Here is a 14064-nt window from a genome sequence, read left to right as displayed (position 1 = left end):
ACTTCTGTCTGACATTATACCTATTTTTAAAAGAAACATGTAAAATTAGATTATATCTGAAAGAGATTAGACAAAAAAAACCTTTATTTTTTCAGCTGTGCATTCGACAGCACGTTGTGTATAGCTAGTTTAATTCTTTTCCCTCTAATAATTTTTACTTGTCCTTTGTGTTGACCTTTCATACAACATGAAACAAAGAAAAAAAAATTAAAACCAGGGAAGTATGAGTGAATATCCACAAAAATTGCAGCCCATGAAACAACTGTTAACTCATTTATGTAGTTGACTACATTTCAAAATGACAGTGCCCTTTTATCCTAAAGTGTCATAACAAGATGCTCTATATGCATCTAAGAATGTTAAGGAAATTATATGCTATTTTAGGACCTGCTCTTGTAACTAAATTCACAGGAGCAGACTCCAGTGCCCATACAGATCTAGTTGCTGCTGGATCAATACACATGCACAAGGGTGGCATATGCAACCTTTTTCAGGCAGAGCAGGGACCTGAACCTGCATCTGCTTCACAGCTAAATACCCTAACAATTGGGATATTGTACTGGTGACCCCTTTCACATAGCAAGCCTCTGAGTGCGACCCCCACTTATAAATTAAAAACACTTAAATATATTTATAACACCATTATAAATGCTAGATGCAAAGCGGGGTCTGGGGTGGAGGCTGACAGCTCATGACCCCCCATGTAATAACCTCCCAACCCCCTGAGGGCTGTCGACCCCCAGTTTGAAAACCCTTTGGATATTGGCTATGGTAGGGGGAGGGGAAGGTACACATACTTTAACTAGAAAGTTCATCCTGGACCATGAACCCTTTTCCCAGTGAAAATTTAATTGAAACTGATACATACCCATGAAAAGTTTTGGTTTAATCAAATTGGCATTTTCCACCCAACTCCTCTTCCCCACCGAAAAAGGAAAACAAAAACCCGCTCTGATGCTTAAGCATGCAATTTAAACTTCTTCTAATATGTTTTGTATGGAATTTATTAGTTTTTTAAAATAAAAATATGGTGGGGTGTGTGCACACATCTAGAATGGAATTGACATGAGCAAACACGAAGAAGAACGTGGAGAGCCGCACTAACATCCAAGGGAGAGAGTTGGTGGGGGGAACGGCAGCATGTTCTGGTCTAGAAATAAGGCCAGCCTACACAACACAAAGAAACAAAGTAGTTCATTAGCAATGCCAAAATTATTGTATGACTGTTGGTATGTCTTCTGAATATGGGGTAACTTTAAAAAGTACTAGCAATTCAATGAAGACAGAGCATTACTGCTGCCAAGTGAAGAGGGTAGCTTCTGGCCAGGGCCGGCTCCAGCTTTTTTGCTGCCCCAAGCGGCGAAGAAAAAGATAAAGCCACAATGGGCGGCACTTCGGCGGCAGCTCTACCGTGCCGCTTCATTCTTCGGCGGCAATTCGGCGGTCAGTCCTTCCCTCCAAAAGGGACCGAGGGACCCGCTGCCGAAGACAGGGACATGCTGCCCCTTTTCATTGGCCACCCCAAGCACCTGCTTCCTGCGCTGGTGCCTGGAGCCAGCCCTGCCTCTGGCATTTTACTCACATTTTGGAATGGATATAATCGCTCTCAATTATTGAAGTAGTTTCAGAAAGCTTCCAAAGTCACATATCTCTTGCATAAGCTGTTGATGGGAAACCAATCCTATAATAAAAATCATCAGGTGCGATTGCTGATATGTTATTTGGCAATAAAAACCAGAACACTTCTTTATTTCTTAGTGCAGAAGACAAAACACATTTCCTGTCAGTTTAATTTCTACATTTGTGAAGCCATGGTGTTCCAGTAAACATCTATATTCGGAGCTACTCCTCTCCTTTCCATCTATCTGGACAAGCATGTTCAAGGACTGCAGGAAAGCTGTGCTCCTTCTTTTCTTCTCATCATCCAACACCATTTCAGCCAGCAAAATTCCACGCCTAATTAAAAAAAAAAAAAAAAAAACCATAATACTAATCTGTGATCAAATTAAGAAGAATTACAATGGCCACATAAAATTGCATAAAAAATAATACTAGTGGTCTAATTTTGCATTTCAGATGTACTCTCGAGTTACTAGACCAAAATGAGTATATACTGTATACATTAGCTCCTTGTAGAGAAAACAATGCCATTTTCTTTCACAAGATCCAGGGGACACATACCATCGGGCTAGATCACCTCTATTTCCGTGAGAGGTGGGCTTAGATCTGGTGGACCTGGGTTGGGGAGTGTTTGTGCGGAAGAAATAGGGGTAATGCCACCTTTAGGAGCAGGATTTTATAATTGTACTATGAGAATTAATGTATGATTTGATTTCATCCTGCCAGACACCTTTTTTGAATAGCAGAAAGGAATGACAGACCAAAACAATCCTTATGACTGATTATGGTAACCCTTTTGTTTTAGGATAAATTATAATGTCTACTATGGTTTCCTATATGTATTAGAAATTAGGCACTCTAGTTAAATATACATTTCTTTGTTTTAAGGTTTAGAAAATAAGAGACAGGATTTTGTATTGTCTATGATAAATAGATTAGAAAAATGTTGAGGGCCTGAACCCCAATGTGAATTGTTTTAGTTGTAAGATTTAGCAAGTGATTTACACTGTATTCTGCTGAATATAAAATACTGCTGTCTGTCTACCTTTGAAGGTTTTTGTAAGAGATTGTGTGAATGAGGAATGCATGCATCAGGAAAAGATGAGGTGTGAAAGCCATCACAAATGTCAGATGATCAAGAAAAAGTGAGAGACTTGGAAAGACCAGGAGACAATCAGAAAACATCCATTGTATCTGATGCCAAAAATGTTAGCAGCACTGACGCCCTCAGAGGTGAGGCAGACACCCCCGAAGGCGTGACAACAAATAGGAGATAACGATGGGAAGCCGGACAATAACCATCATATGATAACAGCAGAAAACCCCAAGATTAACACCACTTAAGGACTAATGATTACAGGATGACATTGCAAAATGCATGGACTCAAATGGGAATTTACAACTATAAAGTTGGGGTGTTTTGCCATGGAACTTTGGGTTCAGTCCTGCAAAGCATTGGATCGCGACCGACAGAGCCCAGCTCCTCACTCATCCTTAATCTAACTGGCCATTAGATTGACTCAAGCTACAACAGACTGGTAACTATAAACATCAGTGTGTGTGTGTGTGTGTGTCTCACTGTCCCTATCTTCTCTTAAAAAAACTATTATTTACATTTATATTGCAGTAATCTTCAGAGGACAACTGGAAGACTAAGGATGGGGAGCATTGTGCTAGGCACTATCCAAACATAGAAAGTAACAATCCTACAGAAGCCCCTGCACAATTCTTCCATGGGGATAGGGTTCTTTGAGGTGAGGAAGGCCCAGGTGTGAGAATAGAGGGAAGAGACAATGGTGATGCTGTTTTCCACTGCATCTTCCTACCTCTTCCACCCAGTAGGGAATATCAGAGTAAGATAATGCTGACCAAATGAATATTATTTTACTTGCTCTTCTCCACTACCCTGTGCAGTCATTTATATCAGTGCAAAGTGGGTGTACAATGCTAACAAATCAGACCAAGAGGTAACATTTTACACTCATTTTGTACTGATATAAATGCCTGCACAAGGTACAGGACAACAGTGAATCAAATCCCATATCTATGTTCTGCCCCTTGCGTTGATTACCTCAGAGGCACTCATGACAGTATGGCTCCTACTGGCAGGTGAGAAGCTTTGAGAGGCATATAGCTTCTTTGTGGATGGCCCAGGGCTCTGATGTATGGGTTATGGGGACCTAATCCCCTTTCTGTCCAGGGTTGAGCATATTGCTGGAGTTCAATAAATAATACAATAAACCATCTGAAGACATGAAATTCCTTTTGGCTGGGAATGGATAAAGTCCTCTGTCCCAAACCCTGCCTTACAGAGTGTACATACAGCATGCCAAATTCTCACCAGCAGAGAATTTAGCTGTATATAACTGAGGCAGATTTACACCTTTTGAAATACGTGAATGCTCATTTGGTCATACAGCCTGAATACATCCAGATTCTGTATTAGGATGTTTTTCCCCTCCCATCCCAGCAACTTTCCTCCACCTGCACAGGCAGAACTGCTGCTCCTGATCACACTGCAAGTGTTGCTATGTGGAGCAAAGCAAGGCTAGCACTTCTAGGCCACTACGCCAGCCTTATATTAAAACAGCTGAAGGGTCCTCCCTGGACACTTTGCAAGGAAAACATGAATAGCAAGGCAACTAATATGCTACAGCAAACCACTCAAACATTGGGGACATCTGAATACCATGAACACAACGTGGACAAAACATATGCAGGGGAATTAAACACGGCCAGTCTGGGAAGGATGCCCATATACCTTACAGAGAGCAAGTGATGATTAGCATAGAAAAGAAAAAAAAGACAACTATAGGTAAGGAGTATTTTACAGTAGGAACGACGATCCTTCTCAAGAAAGGCTTAGACAGAATTTAACTTGGGTTCAAGGCTTGTCATCCTTATCCTTATAGAAGCAGAAAATACTAGGTGAGGTTCTTTGATCTCTTTGCAGGTCAGGAGGAAATGATTGTAATGGTTCTTGCATTAGCCCAATTCTACACTGGTGTAACTCAAATTAAATTACATTGCTATAAAACAGGAGCGACACAGCAGTGAATCATGCATTGTATGTTTTGAAAGCTGCAGAGAGAAATCGGAGGTAGAAACATGTATAGGATAGCCCTATAAAAATTAATTTTAAAAGTTCTTGCAGCAAGGCAGCAATAATACACAAGGGCTTCCATTTAGAATAGCATAAGAACATGGGAAAATAGCAATGGGCCCATATATTATACAGTGACTGCAATGGAAGGGCAGGGGGTGGGGGAAAGAGAAAAAGGTAAGTCTGGTGTTGCGCAATATAAATGCTTCAAGTAAAAGTAGATGACCTGTGTGTCAGGGCCACTACAGATTATGTTCTCATTTCTAAGAATGGCAACTAATCTTGTTACAGATTATCCCTAATCATTTATTTTAATAGGCTGGTTCTGTGCAAGGGCAATGTTGTACTCATGCTCTCTCTCTCTTCATCAAATGGGCTCAATTGGAACCATGAACCTAGTCTTCAGCTCCTGGTGGTTGGAGTACTTCAGAAATGAGGGAAGTTATTGCTGCTACCTAGTGTCCTCCCGCTCCCTCCATCAACCAATTTAATCCTCACTTCAAGTATAACATGGCAAAACTCCCATTAACTTCCATGGTAGTAGGTTTAGGCCCATTGATAAAGTTCTGTGGGCCAGGGATGCTGCTATTGCTAGAGTGCTTCTCAGCAGGCAAGGCTTGAAAGTATATGAGGAGGGGGAGGTGGGGCTTGCCTAGGCTGCAGCCACACATCTGCTCTGTAGTTGACCAACCCCAACACTTTGCCTCAGAAATGGAGTCCTTAACTCCATCCCAATAAGACAGCTGGAGACATGGGAAATGTCAGGGAGGAGGTGGTGCCTCTCCTAATAACCCATCATGGTGGAAAGACAGCAGGGGATGCAATGAGAGAGCCTGGAAGCCCCCCTGCTCCACCTAGGACAACGACAAACCGATCCAACACTAAACTGGCAGCCAAGAAGGGGATGAAGGGGCACAGCCTTTAGACAACACTGCCTAAACTCCTGCACTTGGGGCTCATATTGAGCCACACCACAGCCCCTTTGCTCTCCCAGGCACAGAAAGTGGTTAATATCTAGTGAGAGTGCTGGGGCTGCCATTTTTCTATTGGGTCAGGAGGAAAAAAATCCGAACAAAACTCTTTGTCTTACATCCCGAGCAGCCCTCAAGGATTCTTCTCAGCTTATCATTCAGTGAGTGAGCATCTGAGCTCTCTTTTCTCTTATTTCCCTCCCTGTGTCTACTGACCTTTTAATCCCCAATATTTTACACCTTTTTACATTCATTTGGTGATGTACTTGGTCTCTCAGACATAACAGTTCCATTACCTGATTTGTCTGGACTTCCTCTATGCCGTTTATACAGACATCCGTAAATGATCCCACATTCAAATAAAAGTGTTGGATGAACTTCTGATAAGTGAATTGAATTCATATGAACATCCTCTCATGCTAGGGTGACCAGATGCCACAGATTAAATATCGGGACGCGGGGGGGGGGAGGGGGGAAAAGGCCGCAGGGGAGGGGGGCAGAGAAGAAAAAAGCCGGCGGCGGAGAGGGAAAAAAAAACAAAAACGCCCGGAGCACCCCCCCAGCCGAGCCGCGCTCCGGGCCCCTCCTGCAGCTCCCTGCCCAGCCGTTCCCGGGCTCCATCGCCCTGGCCCCGCAGCAGGGGCTGCTCCGCTCCACCCCGCCAGGGCTGGGACACTCGCCCCCGCAGCCCCGGACAGCCCCTCTCCAGCCGCGGGGAGCTCGGGGACCCGGGCAGGGGGCGAACCAGGTAGCCGGGCCCGGCCCCTCCCGGCAGGAGCGTGTCCGCCTCCGACCCACCACACTGCCCCGCGGGCTGCAGGGCTGGAGCAGCCTCCGCATTGCGCTCCCGGCCCCGGGCCCTGAAGGCGGCGGTGAAGCCAAGGGGCTTGCCCTGGTGACCCTAAGTGAGCCTGGCACACCGAAGGGGTCCTCCCAGGGACTGGTCCAGAGCACGAACGTGTGGGTGCGGAAAAGGGCTGCTTCATGGTCCCGGTGAAGCCGGTCTGAGCAGTTTCCCTCCCATTTGCTACCTGACTCCGAGCTCTGCCCCCGGAGCAGGTCCAGGCTGGAGCAGAGAGCACAGGGCTAATCACCATGTTAATGCGGTTCCCTCCTGCAGCATCACTACACCAGGGGAGCGGGTTCCCGGGGCTGCGAGATCTGAGGGCCCTGGGTCGGCAGAGGCACTTTCCTGCCCAGCCCCAGCACTTTTCCAGAGCTCGTTCAATCCCCTGGATGGCGGCAGCAGCCAAACCATCCTGTAACCGCTGCTTGGTCTCTGCTCCATGTTCCCCCAGCACCAGCCGCTCTCCTCGACTGTGCAGCGGCCTGGGCAGGAGCCCCCTCGTTTCCCTCCTGGGGGAGCAGCCCCCTTGCCCGCCCGGTGCCGGAGCTGACTCACCAGCTCCAGGAAGCGCCACCCTCCCTCCCAGGCTTGCGCCGCCATGCTGCAAGCCTGGGAGGGAGGAGGAATTCCCCGTGGTTGGGGAAGAGGTGGGGCCAGGGCGGGGATTTGGGGAGGGAGCCAATGCGGGAAGGAGGGGACGGAGCCGGGGCGCGGGGGGCAAGATTCCCTCCACAACGACAAAATTGCTTGTTTGTCTAGTGTCCCGACCGCACATCGGTCGGGACGCGGGACAAACAAGCCAATATCGGGACAGTCCCGATAAAATCGGGACATCTGGTCACCCTATCTCATGCATACGAAATCAGACACACAGACACAAACACAGTTACATTCATTTCAGTTCGTGGAGGTCCCAGGGCCGGCTCCAAGTTTTTTGCTGCCCCAAGCAAAAAAACATTTCCGGCGCCCCCCGGCTCCGTCCCTTCTCCGCCCCATTCCAACCCCTTCCCCAAATCCCCAGCCCTGCCTCCTCCCCAGGGCGCGCTGCATTTCCCCTCCTACCCCTCCCTCCCAGGCAAGGGCTGAAGCGGAACGGGGGTGTGCTCGGGGGAGAAGGTGGAGGTAAGCTGGGGTGGGGAGCGGTTCCTCTACCCCCCGTTACTTCCTGCGGCCCTTGCCGCACCCCCCACCGCCGCAGCTCACCTCCGCTCCGCCTGCTCCCCTGAGCCTGCCACGGCCGCTCCGCTTCTTCCCCCTCCCTCCCAGGCTTGCCACGCGAATCAGCTGTTTAGCGGCAAGCCTGGGAGGGAGGGGGAAGAAGCGGAGCGGCAGCGGCGCGCTCAGGGGGGCGCGGGGAGGGCGAGGAAGTAACCCTGGGGGGCGGGCAGAGGAACCGCTCCTCCCCCAGCTCACCGCCGCGCGCCGCCGCTCCGCTCCTCCCCAGGCTTGCCGCAAAACAGCTGATTCGTGCAGCAAGCCTGGGAGCGAGGGGGGAGAAGTGGAGCGGCAGCGCACCCGGGGGAGCAGGCAGCAGTGGAGCAGAGGTGAGCTGGGGGGGAGCGGTTTCCTCTGCCGCCCCCCCCCGTTACTTCCTGCAGCCCTCCCCTGCCCCGCCTCACCGCAAAAAAAAAAAAAAAAAAAAAAAAAAGAGGGCTGGACTGCCGCCTCTTTGAAAGTGCCGCCCCAAGCACATGCTTGGAGGGCTGGTGCCTAGAGCCGGCCCTGGGAGGTCCTGATATCAACATGGGCATTCCTACTACTGTGAAGCAGCTTACCACCGAACAGCAAGTAGTGAACAACTGGACTTTAGTACTGGCAACAGTTCAGACATCTGGATGATACAAAATAATCTCTCATTAGGGATTATGCAGATTTGGATAATTAATTTTAATGGCTCAAAATTATCCTTGACTTAAAACATTATTCAGACAGTTTTTTCAATAAGGAAACTTTAAGACCCAGTCATTACAACAATAGTGAATAGAAACTAATTTTGTCCAGGGAAGCGGCATATTAATGTCTGTACCTTTATAAAATCAGATTATTGGTCTGTCTAATATTCGGAATGTCTATCACTCTCCCAGTAATTCTGTAGTATTTAAAATGATCATAAACTCCTCTCCCTTCCCTGCCCTGCCCAGCCCTGAATTCCTTGCACACGCTACACTTCCACTGAACTCAGTGGGAGTGTTGGCAGTGGAAGGAATAGGCCTGTCAACAGCAAGTGAAAACTTGCAAATGTCTTTCCCCTCTGCTCTCTGAAAGACATACAGCATTGATCTTTCCCGCCTGTCAGCAAATCTCTCTGAAATAGTTTGGAGACAAGCTAACAGCACACAGACACCCGCTGTTGAGCAAAGCACATTCTCCTGCAGCTCATTAGCCACCCTTTGTGAGACATTCAAAACCAGTTAGCGAAAATGATTTTAGCTGTCTCGGTGCACAAAGAATGTTATTTGTTTCAACAGCTGCTTCAGATGCATGTCTTATATGGACTTTTCAAAAGGTAAGCTTCCCCCCCACACACACAACTAATTTTGCAAAGTTAAAGTTAATGCAGACACCCAGCCTCAAGGAATTAATGTGGAGTAAATATATAATGTTGTGCTTTTCTAGTTTAAGACACTGAGTTTATGTTTTAGTCAATTATGTTCTATAAAAGTTTGAAAAACAATAAGTGAGTACACAATAATCAGAGGGCATAACATTAATTTGACGGAATGGTAGAATATGATAGTTCTACAGCTTATGTAAATCAGTCACATGCTTGGTGAGACAGAATCAAACAGTAAAACTTCCATCTGTTGAAATAATAATGCTATCTTTTTTAATGCAGACCAATTAAAAGTAGAAAAAGACCTTTTTTGTACCAAAACAGAGAGAAATTTGTTTTTAGTTTATTTAGTTTTCAGTAGGTGGATATACAACCTTACCAAACTCTACTCATCCAGGCAAGAAACTGCTACAGGTAAATAAAAATTGTCATCATTATTATTATAGGAAAACATGGATAAGTAGAGGTTGACAAATTTTCATGATGAATTTGCATAGTTGAAACATATTGTAATAAATATGTCCCTCACTGATAATTTAACACATCAGGGCCCCTTTACCCTGCTCAGTGCTCAAAGAGAAAAGTAATTATGTTAATGACAGACATTTATGGTGCACTTGAGAAGACAAACTCTGCCAGACAAAACTATATAATTCTTGCCCTTGTTAAACGAATCTCTGAAAGTTGCTGATGTCAGCAGCTGAGAGTAAGTACAGCCTCTCCTCTTTTGTCCTGACTGAGTGGGGATATGGCTATAGAAATCTGCTGCAGTCAGTAAATGCACAGAGATGAAAAACAGTAGCTTTATTTACAGGCAGGTGGGGTTCCACTATAGGTTTAGCAAAATATATTTTATATGAAAAAAGTCACTATTGAAGAGTTATTAGACAAAACAGCACATGAAATAGTGAGAAAACCAGAGTGACAAATTAATTGATAATCTGAACATACAATATATACTTATCCTTCCAATTAAAAATCACAGCATGAAAAACTGGCATTTCTATATTCCTCTTCTATCAGCATGGAGTTGGAAAGAAGGGAAGAGCAGTAGATACAGTAACTTCTTGCTTAACGTTGTAATTATGTTCCTGAAAAATGCTACTTTAAGCGAAAAGATGTTAAGTGAATCAAATTTCCCTATAAGAATTAATGTAAATGGCGGGGTTAGGTTCCAGGGAAATTTTGGTGAAGTCAGAGGGTGGGATATTTCCCAGGGAATGCCTTACTGCTAAATGACTAACTAGCACTTAGCTGAGCCCTCAAGGGTTAACATGTTGTTAATGTAGCCTCACACTCTACAAGGCAGCAGGAATGGAGGGAGGGGAGACAGCATGGTAGAGAGAGACAGAGACACACACCGTGTGTGTGAGAGAGACACGCATTGCCCCTTTAAGTACGCTGACCCCAATCTAAGTACATTGCCTTTTTAAGTAGATCAGCAAGTTGAGACAGCAGCTGCTGCCAGCAAGCTCCCTCTGTCCTGAGCCCTGTCTTGTCCCCACCCTGCTCTATGGAGATGGGGGGCAGAAGTGGGGGAAAGGGAACACCCTGACATTAGCACCCCTCTTTCCCCCCCCCAAACACCTCCCTCCCCCTGCACAGCAAGCAGGAGGCTCCCGGGAGCAGCTCCAAGGCAGAGGGCAGGAGCAGCACAGGGCGGTGGGGGAGGGACAGCTGAACTGCCCGGCAATTGATAGCATGCTGGGTGGCTGCCATAGCGGGGAGCTGATGGGGGGCTGCCGGTCCACCCTGGTTCCAAGCCCCCACCAGCTAGCTCCAATGGGCTGCTCTTTCTGCAAGCAGTGGACAAAGCAGGCGGCTGCCAAACGACGTTATAAGGGAGCATTGCGTAACTTTAAACGAGCATGTTCTCAAATTGATCAGCAAGTAACAACGAAACGTTAACTGGATGACTTTAAGTGAGGCGTTACTGTAAGACAGAAAGAGGATGTCACCATCTATCCCTTTACCACATGGACTCTTCTCTCGAGAACAGCTGTATTTGAGTGGTATGATTCAGGCTCTCAGTTTGAGAGCATGTGGGTGGCCAATTCACTTGTAAGACAGCCTCTACAGAGGCTGCAGTGAAATTATGGTCACTGTAGGACCTGAGTCTACAGTAGTAAAGATCCTTGTGACATGACAGCTATGGGTGGGAGTTTCACAGACACCTAAGTGATAAAGATGCAGTTGCCTATGGTCCTAAAACACATCTGAAAATCCCAACTTTTTCATTTTTTATTCCTGTTTGCAAAAACATGCATTTCAAGGTTGTTTCCCTCTTCTGCTTCTGAGCAAAGCAACGAGCAAAAGGAAAGAGCACCCCAAAATTGCCAAAGTTGTACAAAATGCACTTTTGTAAAGACAAATGCAATGATTGGTAACTACTGAATAAGTTGCTTAAGGAGCAAGAAAATTCCTGCAGCATTCGACCATTTTCCAGAGAACTTTATACACAGTTCATACTGTACCTAAGCAATTGACAAAACAATCCATATTATGGCTGGTTGATGGTTGTATGAAAGTTAAGTTACAAAAGCTCAGTGCCACACTTACTTGCAGTGCAAACTAATGTGCAGAAGTTTTCTTAAAGCCCAAAATCGCATCTAAAATGTTTCCTGTAATCTTAATTTGCACATTGGTGAATCCATATTTCTCCAGTAGTTGCTTATACTCCAAGCCACTTCTCTGCTTGCCTTCAGTCATACTGAGGGACTGTAATACTGCTCTAGGAGGGTGTGTCTTCTCTTCATCAAGCACAATTTCTGCCAGTAGCAAGGCACTTCCTGTGTTTCCAAAACAACAACCAAAAATGGTTCAATAAAATATTCTTAGCTTCCAAACTGCAATGCTGTTGGTTCAAATGCTATTATAAATGGGGAAGATGTGTACCTAAGATTGATGTGTTAGTGAGTTTGCTCTGTGAGCCTGTGGAGAACATTTCCATTTCATTTCTCACCCTGAAGTGGAGAGGTAGTTATTTCATGCTAGGAGGATAAGGGAACTTTCAGAGTTTTCTTAAGTTTTCTGATTTGTGAAACAACCTATTATTTTATCCCGTCAAAGCACATTGTCTCAAGCTAACAAGAGACTATTCTAAAGGTATAAAACATGAAGGTGTTGGAGAATAGTCTTAAAGTATTTCATACAGCCCAGATGTAATTCTGTTTCATAGAAAAGGGTTCAAGGCCTCTATAGTGACCATTTCCTGCTAGATTAGGAAGTTAGTAAGGCATACGAGAAGGCAGGCATTCCTCCCTTTGGTTTTCAGGGGTGATTCAGCAAACAGCATGGTTACTACTTGAAGTAAAAGTTATCAGCTAATGATATCATTAAGGCCTCCCATTATAAATGTCATCAGCCAATCACAGAGATTCCTTTGCGGCAACATTTAGCCACAAGGTATTCCAAACTGTCCCTTGAAGCAAGCGGCCTGGGTTTTCTCTTACTGCTCTCTACCTCCACTGCTTGCAAGGTCTTTTTGTCATGTCCCCTGTTCTCCATCCTACATGAAAAGTTACTGGCAAATGCAGTTATCATTTGGTTATCACCTTTGCCCTCCTCAGTCCTACAAGTAGTTCCCTCCTCCCTTTGGTATTTTTATATTGTACGTAGAGTATGGTACAGCATATGCAGGGCCATCCCTAGGGGGGTGCAGGGCCCGGGACATAGGCGTCGAATTTCTATCTGCCGGGGGGAGCATCCCCCAGCCCCACCCCCACTCCACCCCTTCCCCAAGGCCCCACCCCCACCTCGCCTCTTCCCACCCCCGCCCCACTTCTTCCGCACCGTTCCACCCTCTTCCCCCAAGTGCGCTGCGCCCTCGCTCCTCTCCCCTCCCCCGCAGCACCTCCAGTCGTGGCGAAATGGGAGGGAGGGAGGGGGAGGCACTGATCGGCAGGGCCTGTGGGACAGGAAGCACTGGGAGGAGAGGAAGGTTGGGGGGGAGCTCCTCCTCGCCCCCCGCCTTTCCCCCACCTCACCTCCCCACCCACCTCCTAACCAAGCGCGTGCCCCCCAAATGCTCAGGGCCCGGGGGTGGTCGCCTAGGGATGGCTGTACCCTAGGGATGGCTCTGGGCATATGTGAGGTTCCTATTTCAGGAACACTTCATTATTTTTATTCCAATAACATCCAGAATATGCTAAGCACTATACACACACACACACACACACACACACACACACACACACGGGGAAAAAAAACAGCCCATCTCCTGAAGAGTTTACCATCAAAGGCCCTGATCCTGAAAACATTTATGCACATTTAACTTTATGCACATGAGTAATCCCATTGAGTTCAATGGCACTACTCTCAGGAGTTAATGTAAGCATATGCGTAAGTGTTTACAGGTTCAGGGTCCATGATGGAAAGCAACACACTAAGGGGGAGGGAGAGAGAGAGACAATCAAAACTTTTTATATAAATGATAGTTTTAGAAGTTAAATATAAATAAGTGAATTGATGGTTCCTTAGTACAATGACCGCCTTGATAACTTTTTGCTTCTTAGTATATTGTGCCTAACACAATTTGTAAAGGCTTCTATTTTAAGATGGGGAAGAAAAAATTGATGACAGACATGTTCATCTTTGATTGCAAACGGCTACCCATAAAATCCTTCTGCTATTAAGCACTATACTGTAAACACTAAGGCCTTGTCTACACTGGCAAGTTACTGCGCAGTAAAGCAGCTTTCTGCGGTGTAACTCCCGAGGTGTACACACTGCCAAGCCACTTAGTGCGCAGAAACTCCTCAGTTGCAGCATTGCAAAAAAACCCACCTCAACAAGAGTTGGAATTCTTAAAGCACAGAGACTCCAGCGCTGTATTGGCTGTGTAAACACATTACAGTGCGGAAAGCACTCAACTGGCCTCCATAATCCCTCAAGTGGCTGCTCTGCAGAGAGCTGGGGAGGGAGGCAGGGGCTGATGTTGGGGGTTCCCTCTCCCCCTGCCTCAGGACTG

General features: G+C 46.2%; 1 protein-coding gene across 7 annotated transcripts in view; it reads right to left on the bottom strand.

Moving 5' to 3' along the window:
* Positions 1 to 1746: 1746 nt before the first annotated feature.
* The window catches only part of ASMTL (acetylserotonin O-methyltransferase like), a 56150-nt gene continuing 43832 nt past the window's right edge, over positions 1747 to 14064 (bottom strand). For all 7 annotated transcript variants that reach the window (XM_008167396.4, XM_042845648.2, XM_042845649.2 and 4 more), the window contains 2 exons: positions 11655 to 11884; positions 1747 to 1956 (listed from right to left, as the gene is read on the bottom strand). In XM_008167396.4, coding sequence (XP_008165618.1) covers positions 11667 to 11884 — 218 coding nt within the window. In that variant the 3' untranslated portion in view covers positions 1747 to 1956; positions 11655 to 11666. The remainder of the gene's footprint in view (positions 1957 to 11654; positions 11885 to 14064) is intronic.

The sequence above is a fragment of the Chrysemys picta genome, chromosome 1 (assembly GCF_011386835.1).
Source record: "Chrysemys picta bellii isolate R12L10 chromosome 1, ASM1138683v2, whole genome shotgun sequence".
NCBI lineage: Eukaryota > Metazoa > Chordata > Testudines > Emydidae > Chrysemys > Chrysemys picta.
The sequence above is the reverse complement of the archived record's forward strand: the minus strand, read 5'-3'. Positions and strand labels throughout refer to the sequence as shown.